The 23,294-nt window shown below is 37.1% G+C and overlaps 1 protein-coding gene across 2 annotated transcripts in view; it reads left to right on the top strand.

Moving 5' to 3' along the window:
- Positions 1-23,294, top strand: part of SEMA3E (semaphorin 3E) — a 312,174-nt gene that overhangs the window by 271,814 nt on the left and 17,066 nt on the right. The window contains exons 9-16 of one of the 2 annotated variants that reach the window (XM_073652328.1): positions 1,482-1,551; positions 6,199-6,343; positions 7,827-8,049; positions 9,965-10,056; positions 10,461-10,502; positions 12,085-12,248; positions 13,496-13,563; positions 17,520-17,659. In XM_073652328.1, coding sequence (XP_073508429.1) covers positions 1,482-1,551; positions 6,199-6,343; positions 7,827-8,049; positions 9,965-10,056; positions 10,461-10,502; positions 12,085-12,248; positions 13,496-13,563; positions 17,520-17,659 — 944 coding nt within the window. Of the gene's footprint in view, positions 1-1,481; positions 1,552-6,198; positions 6,344-7,826; positions 8,050-9,964; positions 10,057-10,460; positions 10,503-12,081; positions 12,249-13,495; positions 13,564-17,519; positions 17,660-23,294 lie in introns of both variants that reach the window. The other variant, XM_073652327.1, reaches the window with a different exon arrangement.

Here is a 23,294-nt window from a genome sequence, read left to right as displayed (position 1 = left end):
ATAGCCCAAACAATGTATAGATTTTAAAAGTATACAAAGCGTATGTTCACATCAGGCATTTCAGCTGTGGACCTTCCATAGCATTAAAGCCACTGCAAAATGAACAGCGGTAAATAGCAGTGCAAATATTGTTATTTGGTGTGCAGAAGTGGCACATTTCACTCTTTTACACTTCAGAGGTTAAAATTCACAATAACATCTTCAGTGTAAAATTGACATGTTGCATATCCCAATTTTAAAGCACCAGACAATTTACATTGTGGATATTTCCCGTAATGTGTTTTCTTAAAACTCATGGACAACATTACTACCCTGAAAAACAGATTTAAAGTAAGCAGTGTACGTAGGCCTAAAAATTATTTTTTTTACTTGTACATATTGCAAACCCAGATATGAGCTTAGAAACCACCTTTTTAAGGGAAACTGTGACTAGATTGATAATAGGGCTTATTTTTAAAGAAAAATGCATCAGAATTCTGGCATAATATTTATTTTATGACTTGCACTATATTTATTATGTGTTTTTAGAGATTTTTTAAGATTTGTGTAATAAAGGCTATACTGGAAAAGGGTATGGTTATTGTAAAATGAATATGACCTAGTGTGCAACCTTATGCACCAAAATGTTGGCGGGAACTTCTGGTACAAAGTATATCAACTAATAGGTGACTTATACTAGTGAGTAGTGATGAGCGGATCTATGGAAGTTTGGGTTCTGATACACAACCAAAACTTTATTCCAAAGTTCGGTTCGGGTAACAGAACTGTACCCAAGCTTGAACCAGAACCCAAACCCTATTGGGAACAAGGGGGCACAAACTTTTCAGCTGGAAAATTTATCTTTCTCTCTGCAACGGACTACCCCCGGAAGTATGAACACAGCAGCGGTCTTCTGGGAGAAGTCTGTGTTCTGTATTTAGCACCGGACACTAACTGTCCGGTGCGAACCCCAATCTCAATTAGTGAGCCTTAAAAGTAGACATTTATCAAATAACATGATAAATTATGCATTTTATGAATTTTTAATTTTTCACGGTCTAAGGATTATTACGGTATACTAATAAATATGTCCCATGTCTGTTTTAGTAAATACTTGCATTTCCCATGAAATGACATGTTTTTTTTTAACTTCATTTTTTTTTCCCTCTGTTATTCCTTCTATACATTTTTTAATTAATTGACAACTCGGCAGCATTGATTAAATAATGTGAGTAGTAATATTAAGTTGTAAGCTAATTCATACATTTCTAGAAGGAATAACAATGGAAAAAAACAATTCAGAGTCATAAAAAACTCTCTACAAAATTGTTCTTTCATCCGGAATACAAGTATTTATTACAACAGATAATTCAAGAGCGGTGACAGTTTCACTTTATTTTATTAAATCTCAAGCAAGAAATCAAAAAGAGTAACTGATTAAAACAACTGGATGCTAAATTCATTGGATGACAGTAATTTCCATTTTTTTTTGTCAAATATAGAGGATGTATTCCTAATGCAGACCAGAGATGCAAAGAACCCAGAGATTTTTGCGCTATTCAGTACCACAAGGTGAGCATTATAAAAAGAAACTAGTAAGAAACTACTGTATCTCATTGTCAACCTGAAATGTACTTTTGCATTTTTAAACATGTTAAATCTGGATTTTAGATGTTTAACTAAATTGAAAGTACTGTATGCATTCAGTATTATTTGAAACAAATCATCCAAACAGATTTACCCATGGTAATATACAAAATTCACAATGCAGATAGCATTAACACAAAAAAAGAGGACATAAACTAGGAGAGGGACAAATTCACAAATCAGAATTATCTTTATTGGTATGGAAATAATTAAAAGACAATGCATAATCGTAAAGTGCAAAAGTCAGGTACATTATATAAAAATAAATATAAATGTCTAGTAAATGCTAAAATGTAAAATTCAAAAAAGCTCAGGAAATAGAAATTTCTGAAGTCTTGTGATGAAAAGAAATTTAAGAAGTAGAACCAAGTGGTAAGATTCTTGTGTTCACCCACTAAACACACCTGATTAGTGCTTTGACTATAGCTTTGTCTATGGAATAGTAGGGGGCATTCTGCATCTAAGACAGAGTTATTGACCTAATGTATAAAGGTACAAATAAACAATTTTCATTTTCTATGCCAACTTTACAGTTTTGTATCAGTGTAAAAAAAACTATTATCTTAAGTGCTTCCTATTGTTATTATCCCTCATTTGTAGATTTTAGTCAATCTCATTTTAGTCAATTTGCAGAGTATTTGCGAGATTCAATTCAATCTAATAAATTTGGTCTTCTTCCAGGAAGTGGTTAAAATTCTTACAATCACATCTCCCTCCTACTCCCCATAATTGTCCTGCCGCCATCTAGTCCTTTGATCAACTCTTCTTGGGCTTTATTATCCTTCACAGTCCCCTCTAGGTCCTCTTTCATCTGGTGCCACTATTCACTAGGCCCTACACGACCACCATTTTGCTGGAGTGGTGGGTGTGTAATCCCTAAAATTTTGGATTCCTTAGAAAAACAATTTTTGAAGAAATTCAGTGAAATTGATTAGCTTATAATTGATTTGCTCATCTGTACTCATTAGCAATTTTATTGGTAACATACAGCAATAGCAATTAGTTGTAATAGAATGAGATTGACAAATATGTTATATGACAGCCTGCTGCCTCTCTGCCAAAATTACCTATAGAATCATGATAGGCATCCTATATGTAATTAAGAAGAGGCACAGAAGTAAAGTTAAAAGTAAAACTGTACATTATAGGTGTTGTCTGAAAGTGGCATCATTTGTAGAATAGCCCCTAAGTGGTTATGATAATTGCTGGTCCCCTCCTCATATGTTCCACTAATACAGATACAGCAGCCACCAACATGATAGCTGCCTACCAAGCTACATCCTTATCATGGAGTGCTATGCCGAGGTATGCCCTGTAGTACAACACAGCTGTCATATTAGTGGCTGATACATCTGTACATTGCAGCAGTGATGCAGCCTGTAAGTGACTTTTCTCCTCCCACCCATACTTTGTACAGAGCACAATTTATTGCATTAGTCAAATAACCTTCTCATATGGTGCTATAGTAATGCAGTAATTCAATATATTAAATGCTTTGGCCACATGGTTGCTATACAGACACCATGGACAACCCCTTTCCTTAACTCATTAATGACCTATGACATACATTTCTGTCATAAGTCGCTAAGGAAAGTAGAGGAGCCTGCTTCACACTAGGTAGATATTGGCTGGGTTACAGAGTAGGCATCTGCCTGCAACTGCAGCAACCGGCGTTAGCTCCGATCACTGGAACTTAATTATTTGAATGCCAATGTAATCTTGGCACTTAAATCATGCTAGTGCTGGATCCAATTTCTTCAATCTGCCCCCCCCTCCCCACAACATGATAGCAGGGAACTGATGGGCTACCATGGAAGCTGGGGAACCTGGTGAAGACCTTTGTAACTGCCATCTTGTGAAGCTCAGTCACACTCTGAGCTTCATAGGATAACCACGATATCCCTAGATATTGCAATACTGTGGTTTTACAGTACTTAGTTTAAGCAATCGAATGATGGCAGGTTCAAGTTCCCTGAAAAGACTAAAAAATAAGATACAAATTAAAAAGAAAAACTGCTTAACTGGGGGTTTAGTGTGAAATTATGTCCAATTTGCCTTTTTTCCAGGTTATTTTGTGTTTTTCCAATACACACAAAGGAAATAAACGTGCATTACAAAACATGTTATTGCAATAATTTTCTGTGACAAATGCTTCATTTTCTGTAACAATTTCAAGGGTGCCAACATTTTCAGCCATGACTGTGTGTGTGTGTGTGTGTGTGTGTGTGTGTATGTATGTATGTATATATATATATGACCTAATAAGTACAAGAGGTGTAGAAGATGTCTGGTCAAGGATGCTCAGCGCAGAAGTGAAGACTGGATTCCAAGAAGGACTGGACCGGATACAGAACAGTACAAATCAAGTATTATATATATATATATATATATATACAGTGTGTACAGCATATATGTGTATATACATATGTATATATATCTACATTATATATATATATAAATGTATATGTATTTAATTTGAGATATTCGATTTGTACTGTCCTGCATCCAGTCCTTCATGGAGACCAGTCTTCACCTCTACGCTGAGCATCCTATATGTGTTTGTACATATATAATACATACATGTACAGCATATGTGTGTGTATATATATATATATATATATATATATATGTATATATATATATATACAGTACAGAACAAAAGTTTGGACACACCTTCTCATTTAAAGATTTTTCTGTATTTTCATGACTAGGAAAATTGTACATTCACACTGAAGGCATCAAAACTATGAATTAACACATGTGGAATTATATACTTAACAAAAAAGTGTGAAACAAATGAAAATATGTCTTATATTCTAGGTTCTTCAAAGTAGCCACCTTTTGCTTTGATGACTGCTTTGCACACTCTTGGCATTCTCTTGATGAGCTTCAAGAGGTAGTCACCGGAAATGGTCTTCCAACAATCTTGAAGGAGTTCCCAGAGATGCTTAGCACTTGTTAGCCCTTTTGCTTTCACTCTGCGGTCCAGCTCACCCCAAACCATCTCAATTGGGTTCAGGTCTGGTGACTGTGGAGGCCAGGTCATCTGGCGTAGCACCCCATCACTCTCCTTCTTGGTCAAATAGCCATTACACAGCCTGAAGGTGTGTTTGGGGTCATTGTCCTGTTAAAAAATAAATGATGGTCCAACTAAACGCAAACTGGATGCAATAGCAGGCCGCTACAAGATGCTGTGGTAGCCATGATTTTTCAGTATGCCTTCAATTTTGAATAAATCCCCAACAGTGTCACCAGCAAAGCACCCTCACACCATCACACCTCCTCCTCCATGCTTCACGGTGGGAACCAGGCATGTAGAGTCCATCCGTTCACCTTTTCTGCGTCGCACAATGACACGGTGGTTGGAACCAAAGATCTCCAATTTGGGCTCATCAGACCAAAGCACAGATTTCCACTGGTCTAATGTCCATTCCTTGTGTTATTTAGCCCAAACAAGTCTCTTCTGCTTGTTTCCTGTCCTTAGCAGTGGTTTCCTAGCAGCTATTTTACCATGAAGGCCTGCGGCACAAAGTCTCCTCTTAACAGTTGTTGTAGAGATGTGTCTGCTGCTTGAACTCTGTCTGGCATTGACCTGCTCTCTAATCTGAGCTGCTGTTAACCTGCGATTTCTGAGGCTGGTGACTCGGATAAACTTATCCTCAGAAGCAGAGGTGACTCTTGGTCTTCCTTTCCTGGGGTGGTCCTCATGTGAGCCAGTTTCTTTGTAGCGCTTGATGGTTTTTGCAACTGTACTTGGGGACACTTTCAAAGTCTGCCCAATTTTTCGGACTGACTGACCTTCATTTCTTAAAGTAATGATGGCCACTAGTTTTTCTTTACTTAGGTGCTTTTTTCTTACCATAATACAAATTCTAACAGTCTATTCAGTAGGACTATCAGCTGTGTATCCACCTGACTTCTGCACAACACAACTGATGGTCCCAAACCCATTTATAAGGCAAGAAATCCCACTTATTAAACCTGACAGGGCACACGTGTGAAGTGAAAACCATTTCCGGTGACTACCTCTTGAAGCTCATCAAGAGAATGCCAAGAGTGTGCAAAGTAGTCATCAAAGCAAAAGGTGACTGCTTTGAAGAACCTAGAATATAAGATATATTTTCAGTTATTTCACATTTTTTTGTTAAGTATATAATTCCACATGTGTTAATTCATAGTTTTGATGCCTTCAGTGTGAATGTACAATTTTCAAAGTCATGAAAATACTGAAAAATCTTTAAATGAGAAGGTGTGTCCAAACTTTTGTTCTGTACTGTATATATATATATATATATATATATATATATATATATATATATATATATATACACACACACATATGCTGTACATGTATGTATTATATATGTACAAACACATATAGGATGCTCAGCGTAGAGGTCCAAACTTTTGGTCTGTACTGTATATATAATATATATATATATATATATATATATATATATATATATGTGTATATATATATATATACATATATAAACGCATACATATATAAAATATGTATATCAAAATTGTATTTTGTATATGTACAGTATTATTTTTTTTTTTCTTTCCCAGCAACATTTTTAAAGGGTATGCAGTCTGTGTCTATCAAATGGCCAGCATACGTGAAGCATTTAATGGCCCCTATGCACACAAAGAAGGACCAGAATACCACTGGACAATTTATGAGGGTAAAGTCCCTTATCCAAGGCCTGGCTCAGTAAGTTTTTTTTTAGCAGTATATTAAGCTTTTTCTAGACATCTAAATTCACATAAGTCAAGCAACCTGCCAAAAAAAAACCTACCAGCTTTCTGCAATCATTTTTTGCTGTTCCTTTGCCTCCAGCTGAGCTAAATTATTCAGCGTGGAAGGGTATGACAAATCAAGCTAATGTAATGCCAAGCGGCAATCAAGTTGCATACGACTTTTAAATAAGCTATGAGAACTTAGAACAGAACCATCAGTATGTTGGCTGTGTGAAGTTCTATTCTTGGAATTATTCATGCCATTGTTGGGAGGGCTAATTATTTAGTTTCTACTTCTCAGGAAGGTCACATTTTCAGATAACTAGAAATTAAGTATCGGCGGAAGTTATGTTAATTGAAAATTACAGTAGAACCATAGATTTCACGAATGCACAGATTATCACTTTGCTACCTGAACATAATTTCATGAGAGAATCAGAAGGAAGTCATGACACATTCCTATATATGAATTACTTTTGATATATGGACAACACTATACTGTATGTAGCATAGTGTTTGTATACATACTAGATTGCTATCAAGATTACTTAATAACATTACAATAGTGGTTGTAAATGCACAAAAAAAACCAATATCTGAGGATAGCTTTCCCTGTATGCAACTCAACCGTTTTCAGAAAATCTGGCGCCATGTGCATTTTGTTTTTAAAAGCAAACAAATTGCACTTTACTGACCCTTTCTGGACCAAGTACTGGAGTCTCCGATGCTGCTCCCAGTTTGTTACTGTCTGTAGCACTGATGTCACATCAACAGAGCCGCACCTGATCAGTGATCTCAGAGGCTTTGAGTGAGCCATGCCATCTGCTTGGGCAGAGTCGGGTAGAGTAAAACACAGTTTGAGCCTTAGAAAAAGGATTTTTGTAAAATGGAAAACCCGTTCAACCACTCCCAATTAAAACACTGATTATTCACATGTTAATAGACTGTGCCACTTTCCATAAGAACTAAAATAGCTGTCTTCATTTTCCTTCTCTAATAGTGTTCCAATAATACCAAATCTCGTCTTTTTGCAGCCAATATGAGCTGGTACTTGCCCAGTAATGCCCGAGCCAATATATTTGATTAACTGCTTGTAATGATTCATGATTCACGGTGTTGTCAAATAATGTGGGGTTGACTTTAATAGGACATTATAGAAGTACCTTAGTGAAAATGGAGAATTTAATGGTGACATTTTTTTAAGACTTTTATATCCTGGCAAGATTCTATTAGTTTATTATTATTATATTTTTATATATTACCGGCATATATATTTTTTAGATATTATTATTCGTTTATGTAAGCTTTTTATGAATAGATAATTTATTGAAAACAGTAATTCCCAACTGCAGTTCTGGATTACTCTACACTGCAGTTTATAGATTACAGATTACAGATTAGATGTCTGTTATTAATTAATGAAGTTACATTTGGGCTGATTTCTTTCTACAATGTAGTGTCCAAGCAAAGTGAATGGAGGTCACTATGGAACTACCAAGGACTATCCAGATGAGGCCTTGCGCTTCGCTAGAAGCCATCCTCTGATGTACGAACCTATTAGGCCAGTACATAAAAGACCAATTCTTGTAAAGGTTGATGGAAAATACAACTTAAAACAAATTGCTGTCGACAGAGTACAAGCAGAAGATGGACAATATGATGTAATGTTTCTAGGAACAGGTAAGTCGTATAAGAGCTGCACATATGGGAGGTTTAGAAGGAGCACTTGCACCCAGGCCATGAAGGTTGTAATTACCAAAGGATCCCTCTTGCCACAGTAAAAGAATATTATATTCAAAATGTTGTATGGTTGTTGGGGAACCTGTGAAGATTTGTATTTTGGTCCTTCAATTTACAACTCTTAATCTCATACAGTGACTTATATCCAAATTCTCCAACTCAGACTCCACCAAAATGGACACTGACTCCAACTCCGACTCCACAGCCTTGGAAGCAACACTAGTCCTCTACTGATAATCTCCAGCTGATAAAACAGTGATTTTATAAAAACTACAAAAGGCAGCATCATGCTGCTCTCAGATTAGGTAGCAAATATCTGGTGACAAATTACATTTAAATGGGACCTGTCAGCAGAATTTACCCCTTAATGTATTATCAGCACTGCATTAGCATCCTAGTTACATTTCTAATCATGTTCTTAATATATCCACCATCATCATGGCCTTAGCGTTGTGAATGACATCTCAGCAAATCTTTTTTCTCCTCCTCCCTGCTCTTGAAATCTCACATGTTGCGTGATGTCAATCACACCTCTGTGGGCATGAATAACAGCAGATTCAGCTTGACTGTTAGGCTACGTTCTCATGATGCGTATTCGGTGAGTTTTATAAAGTTGAAGATTTTCTGCAGCATATCATCAACTATTAGATATATTAATTACTTGAATATTTTTTATTGTGCGTTTTTACATGCATTTTAATTTGTTTTCAATGCTGTGTTCTTGGTCTGTTTTGGTATGTCATGTTTTAAATAAAGCTGTTTTGTATTTGATACTTCCTGGTATTTGGCTTTGACAAAACTTTATTGATACTCGAGTGTTTTACATATGTTTTTAATGCGTTTCTGCAGTGGAAATGCTCAAAAAATGCATAATCATATGTACTTTTTACTTGCTGATTTTCGATATGTAATGCAATTTTATGGAGAAAATCCACACATAAAACTGAGTGTACCCGGAAGAGAAATTAACATGTTGTGGATTTAAAAAACACACTTTGCTGGTACTGTAAGATGGTGCATTTTTTGCACACTGAAAACACACAGTGTCAAGACCTCAATGTGGACACTTAACTTTACTGGGTGAGCGGCCGTCTCTGTAACTAGTCAAGGTCATTTTATGGTGCAACAATATTAAACTTTTTTTAATTGCCTTAACACTTGACCATGCTAAAGTGATGATAGGAAATCTTACTAGGATGCTGATGCAGCTTTGATAATACATTATAGAAATAAATCCTAATGATAGATTTCCTTTAAGTAAGAGTAAAGGCCCCTATGCACATAATAAAGTAGACCTAACCTGATAATTTAACACTGTAATGTGTATGGGGGTCTCCTGACACTTCCCCAACAGATGGTCAGATGGTGTCAGGGAAGAGAATGATCTGACCTGTCAGATTTCCAATGGCCAATCATTTTGTCCTCCATGAGGTAAGCCACTGCCAATGGAATCTGGCAGCAACTCTTTCATAGAGAAAACAAAAGCACTCAGCTGAGACAAGACAACACATAGGGAGTGGAGTCAAGGGTTCCTGTGTATGGGAGATTCCAAAGCAATAGCTGACCGCCGAATGATCGTTCAGCTGACAGCTATCTAATGTGTATGAAGGGCTTTAGGGATTTTTTCCCCTGCTATAATCACTCATGTTACAATGAAAATTAACTCTATACATTAATCTCTATGTACAACACCAAAAAATTCATAATTTGGTGCAATTTATAATTTGCATCATAATTTTTACTTTTGAGACTTTCATTAAAAGTGAATCACTTCGCTAATATAGTCATTTAGCACTTTTTTTAGTACTCCAGTATTATCTAGATTTAATAACTATTTTAATTTCCATTGAAACAGACAATGGAATTGTACTGAAAACTATCACCATTTACAATCAAGAAACTGAAACAATGGAAGAAGTTATTCTCGAAGAACTTCGGGTGTTTAAGGTAACTTCATCCTGATAACTAATATTATTGCAAGATTGGAGCTTTTGTTCTATTATTTTCATTTTAACACTACATCATTTTCATGAATTGTAGGTCTGTTTTCCTGGCTGTGAGGGAATGTTACCTTGTGGAAATAAGAGAAACAGATATTGGACTTATTTTGTTAGTTTTAATGGAAATCAAAGATATTTCCTAGTCTAGTCTATGTGAGTCCAGATAATTAAGGTTTTTCTGCCATGTTCTCCTTATTTTAAAGCTTATGCTCATGGAATATTCTCTATATTGTACCATACTATACCTAGAAAAATTCCATAAAATGAAACAACAGGTCACTAGCATTGTTGCATTATGGCTAAATATTGTGTCATTTTTATTATCCTTATAGCTTGTTTTGTTATTTTCAGATTCCGGAGCCTATTCTTGAAATGGAGATTTCAGCAAAAAGAGTAAGTATTATAAAACATAAGCGGATATATAGGTAAACAGATCATTAAAAAAAGACAGTTTTGAAGAAAATAGAGAAGAAAAAAATCTGAATGAGTACACCTCTTCTATCAAGGACCTAGCTTTAGATATATAAGTGGTGATGGTGGGAACAAGAAATTTTATGTTACTATACAGTTTTGACCCAGAGAAAAGGAGAAATAAACCTGTAAGGCATAAGATCCAATTTTAAGTTAAACAAAAAGTTTAATTTACTCAAAACCATATATGTTACTTTTCTTTAAAGGAAATGTGTAATCAGAAAATGACCTATGTTTTAAATATGGATTTTATGTTACATGTGTTTTTAATCATTTTTTGATATTTTTTTTATTTTTCATATCACTATTGCTAAAAAAAAAAGGTCTTACAAATTTTCACACTAGGTCTAATATTATACTCCTTGTAATTCTTGTTCAGCAAATGGATATTAGCAACAATATTCTGACTCAGACCCTAAATTTTGTATAAAAACCTTCTGAGCTTCAAATCTGATAAACTACTTCACTGGTATACTTAAGCCCCCGTCTCACATAGCGAGATCGCTAGCGAGATCGCTGCTGTGTCACGGTTTTGGTGACGCAACAGCGACCTCACCAGCGATGTCGCTATGTGTAACACTTTGCAGCGATCAGGCCCCTGCTGTGAGGTCGCTGATCGCTGGTGAGGTCGCTGTGTCAAAGTGTCCTGGACCATTATTTGGTCGTTGCCTTCCCGCTGGTCAGCACACATCGCTGTGTGTGACCAGCGGGAACAGCGATCAGGCTGGTAACCATGATAAACATCGGGTTACTAGGGGCACACGCGCACCTAGCAACCGGTTGTTTATCATGGTTACGAGCCTGCTAAAGTGAGCGGTAACCTCCCTCTCACCGTAGCAGAGTGGTAACCATGATAAACAACGGGTTACTAGGTGCCCCTGTGCCCCTAGTAACCCGATGTTTATCATGGTTACCAGCCTGCTCCTGCTTCAGCAGGCTCGTAACCAGGAGCAGGACATCGTGGAAAGATTCTTTCCACGATGTTGCTGCTCCCCTGATCGTTGGTGAGCCTGACTGTTTGACAGCTCACCAGTGACCACATAGCGACGCAGCAACGATCCCTGACAGGTCATATCGTTGTCGGGATCGTTGCAGCGTCGCTATGTGTGACGGGGCCTTTAGTCATGTAAAATTCACCTTTTGTGGATTCTATGTTATCTGCTGTACATAGATGTGCTACCTGTGATTGTAAACCATGTCTGTGAAGATAATGAGACTTCTGAAAGGGCTTCTGTACGGGACAAAATGTATGAATTTATAATAAGGCCTAGATGTCAGTATGAAAATGGCAATATTTTGTTTTTTTATATAAATAGTAATAAGGAAAATAAAATAAAAAAAAGTTTAACATAAAAACGTGATATAAGCAACAGGTCATTTTCTGATTCCCTTTCAGAAAGCATATGGACTTCTCACGAAATATTCAACTGATTATGTTTGAACCCCTTCAATAGTCAGACTATTTCTTCCTCCATTAAAGGTCTATTTTTATTTGTTACAGCAGCAACTGTATATTGGATCCAAATCAAGTGTGGCACAATTAAAGCTTCATCAGTGTGAAATGTATGGCACAGCATGTGCTGACTGTTGCCTTGCACGTGATCCCTACTGTGCTTGGGATGGTATATCCTGTACAAGATACTTTCCTATTGGAACACACTCTAAGAGGTAGGTACAGAACAAGACTGACTGAGTACATATATTATTTTAGAAAAGTTCAGAATTGCAGAAAAAAAGTAAAGAAGTAGCATTTACTTTGCTGATTTCTCTCTGCTCTTGGACGCTTTGAGAGTTCTTGCTGAGTGAAGAAAAGCTGGAAAAACTATAGCATAGGGTCTTATCCGGTGTATAATGGTGATCAGGGTGCTGGGAGTTGCTCACATTATGGATTTGAAAAGATGGCTTTTGCAAACCCTCAAGTTAATCCGAGGAGAAAAAACAATGGAGAGATGGAGTTTATAGCGCTGGTTTCATCTACTAGTAACTTCGGCAGTGCAGTGAACCCTTTTTCTCCATTGTTTCTTCTCCTGAGAGTCCCTGTTGGTCTCTACTTTGCGGTCCCTCTGGACACACAGGAGATGACAGTTCAGACAATCACTGGCCAGAGTGACCAATCTATGCCAGTGATTAGTTGACTAGTTATGTTCTGCTTGTTGAAAGGGATTGGGGATGATTCCGAAACAGCAGTAGGAGATCGATCAAGTGAAAATCTGGTAATCTTGCTCCACACATCTCAGGAACTGTCGATCCAAATTGAAAAAAAAAATCTCCCACTAACTTGATTATGAAAAACCCAAAACCTCAGAAGATTACAATATGTCTTATCTGTCTTATGTGTCAATTACACTGCATGTTTTCTAACATGTAACATACTGCTAATGTAACTACATATTCAGAGATAGATGACAGATAACATATCTATTTAAAAAAAAATTCAGTGCTGGAGTGGCGCTTTAAATGTAAGACCCTTGCCCCCAGTCATTTACTCACCCTCTGGCAGCGTCACTGTTTTTCGGCGTCCCTTCACTCCTGTGGCGCCATTTTGTGAGTGCAGCTTCTGACTGGCCAGAAGTCAAAAGTTACGTCACAATCTCTCAATGCAAGTCAATGAGAGCCAGAACGAGGACAGAACAAGACTCTCATACACTAGTATTGAAAAGTGACCTGCCTGCCACTCCATGAAATACTGGAGTTGCTGACTGGCCACTTTTCACCGAAGACCGTCTGGAGCGATGCTCGAAAACAATGAAGGCAGCAGCAGGTAAGTATGATACAAGGGGGCAGGGGACTTATATATTTAAAGAACCACTCCATTGGTACAATAAAAAAATGCTAGAGTGGTGCTTTAATAAAAATTCCAGAATGTTTCTGTAATATGTTCCAATGGCAAGTGTATAATGGCATTATTTTTTCAGACGTTTCAGAAGACAGGATGTTCGACATGGAAATGCAGCTCAGCAATGTTCAGGACAACATTTTAATGGTAAGTTTTAGTTACATAGTTTAGTGCCTTAAAATAAATGCATTAAACACAATAAAACAAATACATTTAGTTAAGAACCATTAGCACATTTTGAGACAAATTGTGAGAGGCATCCAACAATTACATAAATGTCCTTATTTTTGTGAAATGATATTACATATGGAGCTATAAATGTCCTTGTAGTAGAATTAAAGATGGCACAGGCCAGAGCTCAGATCTTAGAAAAATGGTGTGACATAAAATTAAACCTTTATATATATTTTTTTAATTATTCCAGTGCTAATAAACCACTAAAATTAAAGCAGAAGATCTGTTATGTGGCATTTACAGGACTTCTACACCAAACGACCTATGGAAAAGGCTTTCATATTCTTTATCATCTAATCAAGTGCATGAGACACCAAGTCTCTCAAAGTTTGTAATTATACCAAACTTAAGACAAAATCAAAGACACAATAGGGCAGGTATATATGTGCACTGATATGAAAATATTTTAAGTGCACATAAGCCCCGGACCTGGTGTAGACGTGACCCATGGTGAATATTGCAAACAGAAAAGGAAAAACCGAGATAACGGTCAGTGGTGATAATAAGTTATTTATTGTCTATTACACAAATATGCAGCGGTTATGAAACAATGCTAAAAAGGAGGTGCATATCAACGATTAAATTATTCAGATTACACTAAGAAACAAACAAGACCAGTGTATGTATGGTATTGTAAAAAATTGCTGCACACAAGATCCAACATAAATAAGGTTTGTGACATTCAGGGATCTGTAAATGTGTCACAAGAGCCATACACAATAGTAAGATCCAAGAAAGGGTTGCAGAAAATCATAAAAAAAGAATATCAGTAAACCACATGTGATAAACTATGGGTGTGTATAAATATATATTTAGAGGTATGGGATATAAATATGCATCCTGGATGTAATCACATTAGTAAAGTGCATGTGCAAAGAAGTTCATAATGATTATTGGATAGAAAATAACCCATAATAAAGTGCATGGGCAAGATGTTCCTCTAATAACATATAGAGAAATGTTAAGTCGAATGTTTGGTGAAACAGGCAAATAACACAGCTGTAATTAGAACTATAGTGAGAGAAACTAATGTTTACCTTAATGAATGGACGGTGCAGTTTGCAATGACATGCGTCCGTCACCTAGGGATAATTTAATTGTTGATATGCATCTCCTTTTTTACATTGTTGCATAAACACTGCATATTTGTGTAATAAACAATAAATAACTTTTATTATCACCACTGACCGTAATCTAATTTTTTCATTTTTCCTTTTCCATTGTACTAAACAAGTATCATTACACAATACGTGTATCAAGAATGCACTTCACATTGCTGATCTTCCTGTGTTCTTTTCTTTTACATCTTTAAATAAATGTTTAATAAAATGTAAACTTAGCTCTCTCCTGTTTTGCCTTGACATCACTTCCTGTGCTCTCCTTGTTAGATCAGTGCTATCATCTGATAACTATTTCTGCATGCGCAGACCTTGTATGGTGACACAGAGTGCGTACAGTTCTGAATTACAGATCCATAGACATAAGCCTCTGGAAGGCAATATATTCTCCACTAGTAGAAATGCTTTTAGAGAAGCATTGGCTGTCAACACAGGCAATGGGTGCTGTATTAGGGATTTATACATAAAACTTGGTAGCTGACTATAAAGGACTGTTCATTTTATCTACATAGCGCTATCATATTGCACAGCGCTTTACAGACATTATCATTCCAATCTAAATTTCCCATTAGGATATATTTGATGTGTGGGAAGAAACCCATGCAAACTTGGGGGGAACATACAAATTCCTTACAGATGTTGTCCTCAGTGGCATTTGAACCCAGGACAACATGCTACAAAGAAACATGGAAATCCACTGAGCCACTGTTAATTGGATTCCTCTTATGTTTAACCCTTTCACCACCTTGTTTTTTTCCGTTTTTGCATTTTTGTTTTTTGCTCCTCTTCTTCCCAGAGCCATAACTTGTTTATTTTTCTATCAATATAGCCATGTCAGGGCTTGTTTTTTGCAGGACGAGTGGAACTTTTGAACGTCACTATTGGTTTTACCAAGTCATGTACTGGAAAACGGGAAATAAATTCAAAGTGCGATGAAATTCCACAATTGTTTTTTTTTTACCATGATCAGAAAATGCTAAAAATGATCTGCTATTATGATTCTCCAGGGCATTATGAGTTTGTAGATACCAAACATGTATAGGTTCTTTTTTAAGTGGTGAAAAAAAATCGAAAGTTCACAAAAAAAAAAGTCACTATTTTTAGATACCCGTAGAGTCTCCATTTTTCTGGATCTCGGGTCGGGTGATGGCTTATTTTTTGCGAGCCAAGATGACATTTTTATTTATACCATTTTGGGGTACATATGATCTTTTGATCGCCTGTCATTGCATTTTATTGCAATGTTGCAGCAACCAAAAAAACGTAATTCTGGGGTTTTGATTTTTTTCTCGAAATGCCGTTTACCGATCAGATTAATTATTTTTATATATTGATAGATCGGGTGATTCTGAATGTGGGGATACCAAGTATGTGTTTATTTGATTTTCAGCCCTGCTGTGTGTAGCAAAAGTGCTCACTTGCTATGAGCGCCGACCGCTGAGAATTTAAGGACTATTCTTAACTTAAAGGATATATCCAGGACTTTAGGGAAAAAACAAAAAATGTGGCTAGGCACTAACAGGCAGGCAATTGCAACTTGCCTGCCTGCTTTGCCGGCGCCGTTCTTCCCCGACAGAGAGGTCACAGACCGCTCTTGCCGGGAATTCAGCTGCATCTTCAAAGCGAAAGGGGATGACTTCTGACGTCATTCTGATTGACAGCCGGCACCCCCAGTTAGGAAGCAGGCATCAGGCTGTCAATCAGAATGATGTCAGAAGCCCCGCCCCGTCTACAGAGCGAAGCGGAAAATAAACCTTTGCTCTGTAGATGTGACGTCAGCAGCGGCATAAGAATCCCGGCAGGAGTGGTCTGTGACCATACTGCGCCGGGGAAGAACGGCGCCATGCACAACAGGCAGGTAAGTTGCAATTACCTGCCTGTTAGTGCTTATCCACATTTTTTGTTTTTCATGAAGTCCCGGATATCCCCTTTAATTACACTAAATATTTAACTAAGGTTTTCCTTTAATAATGAAAGACTCTACAACTGGTTGGATAAAACAAGGCCACAGTGCTTTATTAAGGATAATAAACCAAGAAATAATTATTTTAAAATCTAACATAACTTTAATAATAACACCAACAACAACAAAGTCCTTACTTGACTTAAGTCAATTATCCAGTCCATTCTTAAATACTTAATAAAAAACACACAGCCAGAGAGCTGTGTGTTACCTCCCTTCAATAAAGCAATGCGACGTGTAAGTCCAGAAATTAAGGTGGGTGGGACGGGGAAATCTTCAGAATTCCTGTGAAAATGACACTGCGATCAGTGAGCCTTTTGCTTAAATAAGGGTAAAAAACCGCCTTCTTGCAGCATCCACCAATCCCATAGTCCATATCAGGCAGGAAAAGCCATCTCCAAGTCCCTATATTTTGCCCAGCAACTTTGCCAGCTTCACCCTGATGACTCAGTTAACCTTTGATGTAATGCAAACAAAAAACACAATAGCTTAACATATAAATCTCATCAGGCTAGAAAACAAATACTAAGTCCTATATTCCCATGAGCTCCCTTTATCCTACAGACCGGGGGCTTCACCTTCAAACGTTCATGGTGTAGAAATGTTCTTTTCAAAAATGTTACATCTGTTTGTATATGAGGACACTATGAGGACACAGAACATTTAGTCATCACTATCATATTACAGGATTCCAAAATAAAAGCTTGTATCTTATCTTTTAAAAAAACTAATAATAATCACACAAATGAATTTCACATTTCTTTTGTATTTTTCTCTTGATGGTCTAGGTGAAAGTCTAGGAAAAACCGAGGAGTATACAGCATATGGTGTAGAACATAACAGCACTTTATTGGAATGCATGCCTCGATCTTTACAATCTAAAGTCATCTGGTTTGTGCAGAAAGCTCATGAAGCAAAGAAAGATGAGGTATGATAAAAATAAATATTGTAGAGGTTAATTTGTAGAAATTTAGTTACAAAATTCAAATAACAATGAAAAAAGTTTCTCATGTTGATTATCTATCTATTTCTCTATATATCTATATAACTATCTATAGTGGGGAAATAAGTATTTGATACTTCTGATTTTGCAAGTTTTCCCACCTACAAAGAATGTAGATGTCTGTAATTTTTATCGTAGGTACATTTGAACTGTGAGAGACAGAATATAAAATAAAAAATCCAGAAAATCACATTGCATGATTTTTACATAACTAATTTGCATTTTATTGCATGAAATAAGTATTTGATACAATAGATAAACAAAGCTTAATATTTGGTACAAAAACCTTTGTTTGCAATTACAGAGGTCAGTCATTTCCTATAGTTGTTGACCAAGTTTGCACATACTGCAGCAGGGATTTGGCCCACTCCTCCATACAGATCTTCTCCAGATCTTTCAGGTTTCGGGGCTGTCACTGGGCAACATTGAGTTTCAGCTCCCTCCAAAGATTTTCTATTGGGTTCAGGTCTGGAGACTGGCTAGGCCACTTCAGGACCTTGAAATGTTTCTAACGGAGCCACTCCTTAGTTGCCCTGGCTGTGTGTTTCGGGTCATTGTCATGCTGGAAGACCCAGCCACCACCCATCTTCAATACTCTTACTGAAGGAAGGAGGTTGTTTGCCAAAATCCCATCCATCCTCCCTTCAATACAGTCCTGTCCCCTTTTCAGAAACGTACCCCCAAAGTATGATGTTTCCCCCACCATGTGCATACAATTTAAATGTGCTGGCGTGAGCAGGGGGACCTTGTGTGCCCTGCAGGATTTTAATCCATGACGGCGTAGTATGTTACTAACGGGAATGTTTGAGACTGTGGTCCCAGCTTTCTTCAGGTCATTGACCAGGTCCCCCTGTCTAGTTCTGGGCTGATTTCTGACCTCTCTTATCATCCTTACCCCACGAGGCAAGATCTTGCATGGAGCCCCAGACCGAGGAAGATTGACAGTCACCTTGTGTTTCTTTCATTTTCTAATAACTTAGAAATTGACACGCTATCATGCAAATAACATCTGTGTGACAGCATTGCAAATCAGGGATGTTCATAGGCGGAGCTGATTTTTTGGCGTGAACAAGCCGGAACCCTGAACACGAACCTGAATTTGAAATGCCAAACAAATTCACTCAACACTAATTATGAGCTCTTTGGTCTTGCCCATGTTGTAGAGGTTAGAGTTGGACTGATTAATTGAGTCTGTGGACAGGAGTCTTTTATACAGGTGACTGTAAGACAGCTGTCTTTAATATAGGTAACAAGTTGATTAGGAGCGTCTAACTGGTCTGTAGGAGCCAGAACTCATAATGGTTTGCAGGGGATCAAATACTTATTTCTCACTGCAAAATGCAAATAAATTTAATTTATAAAATGTGATTTTCTTGATTTTTTTGGGGGATATTCTGTCTCTCAATGTTAAAATTAACCTACGCTTAAAATTATAGACTCTTCATGTCTTTGTCAGTGGGCAAACAAAAGCAGCAGCAATATCAAATACTTATTTCCTTCACTGTATATATGAGAGTATTTACAGTATATACTATAGATATATATATTTATTTTATATATATACAGTATATATCTGCACAGTACCACTTCTATCCTGTATACTGGGTATAATTTTCAGTGTCTTTATTATTCTATATATACACTGCACAGTACCACTTCTCTTGTCCAGTATATGGGGTGTAATTATCAGTATTATTCTGTACATATACACTGCACAGTACCACTTGTTCTGTCCTGTATACTTTGTATGATTCTCAGTATCTGTATACAGTTGAAACCAGAAGTTTACATGCACTATATACAATCCCTGGCAAAAATTATGGAATCACCGGGCTCGGAGGATGTTCATTCAGTTGTTTAATGTTGTTGAAAAAAAGCAGATCACAGACATGGCACAAAACTAAAGTCATTTCAAATAGCAACTTTAGGGCTTTAAGAAACACTAAATGAAATCAAGATTAAAAATGTGGTACTCAGTAAGGGTAATTTTTTTCAGACCAAGCAGAGGGAAAAAATTATGGAATCACTCAATTCTGAGGAAAAAAATATGGAATCACCCTGTAAATTTTCATTTTCAAAACTAACACCTGCATCAAATTAGATCTGCTCGTTAGTCAGCATCTAAAAAGGAGTGATCACACCTTGGAGAGCTGTTGCACCAAGTGGACTGACATGAATCATGGCTCCAACATGAGAGATGTCAATTGAAACAAAGGAGAGGATTATCATATTCTTAAAAGAAGGTAAATCATCACGCAATGTTGCAAAAGATGTTGGTTGTTCACAGTCAGCTGTGTCTAATATCTGGACCAAATACAAACATGGGAAGGTTGTTAAAGGCAAACATATTGGTAGACCAAGGAAGATATCAAAGCGTCAAGACCGGAAACTTAAAGCAAAATGTCTCCAAAACAGGAAATGCACAACAAAACAAATGAGGAACGAATGAGAGGAAACTGGAGTCAATGTCTGTGACCGAACTGTAAGAAACCGCCTAAAGGAAATGGGATTTACATACAGAAAAGCTAAACATAAGCCATTATTAACACCTAAACAGAAAAAAACAAGGTTACAATGGGCTAAGGAAAAGCAATCGAGGACTGTGGATGACTGGATGAAAATCATGCTCAGTGATGAATCGCGAATCTGCATTGGGCAAGGTGATGATGCTGGAACCTTTGTTTGGTGCCGTTCCAATGAGATTTATAAAGATGATTGCATGAAGAGAACATGCAAATTTCCACAGTCATTGATGATATAGGGCTGCATGTCAGGTAAAGGCACTGGGGAGATGGCTGTCATTACATCTTCAATAAATGCCCAAGTTTACATTGATATTTTGGACAGTTTTCTTATCCCATCAATTGAAAGGATGTTTGGGGATGATGACATCATTTTTCAAGATGATAATGCATCCTGCCATAGAGAAAAAACTGTGAAAACATTCCTTGAAAGAAGACACATAAGGTCAATGTCATGGCCTGCAAATAGTCCAGATCTCAATCCAATTGAAAATCTTTGGTGGAAGTTGAAGAAAATGGTCCATGACAAGGCTCCAACCTGTAAAGCTGATCTGGCAACAGCAAACAGAGAAAGTTGGAGCCAGATTGATGAAGAGTACTGTTTGTCATTCATTAGGTCCATGCCTCAGAGACTGCAAGCTGTTATTAAAACCAGAGGTGTTGCAACAAAATACTAGTGATGTATTGGAGTGTTCTTTTGTGTGTTTGTTTTTCATGATTCCATAATTTTTTCCTCAGAATTGAGTGATTCCATAATTTTTTCTGTCTGCTTGGTCTGAAAAAAATTACCCTTACTGAGTACCACATTTTTAATCTTGATTTCTATAAGTGTTTCTTAAAGCCCTAAAGTTGCCATTTGAAATGACTTTAGTTTTGTGCCATGTCTGTGATCTGCTTTTTTTCAACAACATTAAACAACTGAATGAACATCCTCTGAGCCCGGTGATTCCATAATTTTTGCCAGGGGTTGTAAAAAGACACAGATGCATGTTTTCTTCAATATCTGATAAGAAATCAGAATAAACCTTTCCTGTTTTAGGTCAGTTAAGATTACCATCATTTTTAATATTTCCAAATGCCAGAATAATGAGAGAGAGAGAATGTTTTAAGGCATTTTTATTACTTACTGCAAAGTCAAAAGTTAAATATATATTTCAATAGTATTTGGTATCATTGCCCTTAAACTGAATGACTTGGGTCAAACGTTTGGGATATCCTTCCACAAGCTTCTCACAATAGTTGGTCAGAATTTGGGCCCATTCCTCCTGACAAAACTGGTGTAACTGATCCAGGTTTGTAGGTCACCTTGCTCGCACCTTCCTTTTCAGCTTTGCCCAATACGCATATGTGTCTTTTTATATAGTGTATGTAAACTTTTAGTTTCAACTGTATATACACTGCACAGTAGCACTTTTTCTGTCCTGTATGCTGGGGGTACTTCTCAGTGTCTATATTGGGGTACGCTCACATCTACGTATAAAATCATAGAGTGCAATGTGAGAAAAACTGAATTGCGCTCGCAGCCATGTTATTCAATTAGGCAATGTTCATCTCAGAGTTTTTCCTCACCTGGAAATGAGGAAAAATTTGCAGCATGCTGCTTATGGCCACGTAAAACGGTCAAGACTCACCAATGCAAGTCAATGGGTGCAAGAAAAAAAACGCACAGCCCACGGACCATGCTTGTGTCGCACGATTTTTACGCACCCATCTCAAGGGAAACCCGACATGTTATCAGCCAAGTACAGTAAATTCACAGTGTGACCTGTCAGAATTGAAAGATAGAGAGATGTCAGTGAGATATATAATCAGTGCTTAGCGTGTGTAGCTTACTGTACATGTATTTAGCTAATAAAGAAAGAAAAGAAAAAATGGTGTGGAGTCCTCTTATTTTTATTACCCAGCTGAGGGAAAGCAGACAGCTGAGAGCTGGTTTTAGTAGCCTTGGAAGGGGGCAGTAAGCATGAAGCTTCCCAGGCTAATAATATCATCTCACAGCTGTCTACAAAGCTTTAACTGGTTATTAAAATGCAAGGACCCAAAAAAACTTAGGGTCCCCCCTAATTTTAATAACCAGCAAAGGCTAAGCAGACAGCTGCGGGCTGATATTAATAGGCTGGGAAGGCTGGGAAGGCTGGGAAGGGGCCATGGAAATTTCTCACACTGAGAGCAGTGATGAAAGATAGCAGATTTTTTTTCATTTATTTATTAGCTATATACATGTCCAATAAACTACACACGCACAACACTAATTATGTATCTCATGGACATCTTTCTTGCAGTCTATCTATCTATCTATATCTAAATGTAAGATTGCTTTATTAGTTTGAAAACTAGCTTGAAATTACATAGAGAGTTACAGTGTGTAAAAGAGGTTAAAAACGTATTGCATACGGATTTAATACTCATGTCATACGGATGCTATGTGAGAAAAATCGCATTGTACTCTCGTCCTACTTTTCTGGATCAACATAGGATCATTTTTTTCCCGCAGATGAGAGCGAACCCTTATTCTGTATATATACACTGCAGAGTACCACTTCTCCTGTCCTGTATACTGGGTGAAATTCTCAGTATCTGTATTATTCTATATAGACACTACACAATACCACTTCCCTTGTCCTGTATATTGGGTGTAATTCTCAGTATCTGTATTTTTCTGTATATATTCAGAGATTTAAAGGGAAACCCTGATGTAAATGCTCAGCGAAGAGCGCAATAAATGTGATCCAAAATGTTATGTAAAATGTTCCAATAAAAGCTTCAACATAATCCACACAAAAAAGCCCCACTCAGGTTTCTGTGAATCGCTTGAGGGTTAAAAATGCTCCCTACACCTGTAGATGAATTCCTCAAGAAGTGTAGCTTCCAAAATGGGGTCACTTGTGGTATCTGCTGTTTTGGCAGGGGTTTTTCAAATATGAAATGGCATCCGTAATCTATTACAGCCAAAATTGAACTCCAGAATTCAATTGTTATTGCTTCGCTTTCAAGCCCTGCTGTGTGCCCACACAGTAGTTTTCCACCACATACGGTGT

Source organism: Phyllobates terribilis, unplaced genomic scaffold, assembly GCF_046119375.1.
Source record: "Phyllobates terribilis strain yellow unplaced genomic scaffold, ASM4611937v1 Scaffold_11__3_contigs__length_659146591, whole genome shotgun sequence".
NCBI lineage: Eukaryota > Metazoa > Chordata > Amphibia > Anura > Dendrobatidae > Phyllobates > Phyllobates terribilis.
This window is presented reverse-complemented; position numbering and strand designations above follow the sequence as displayed.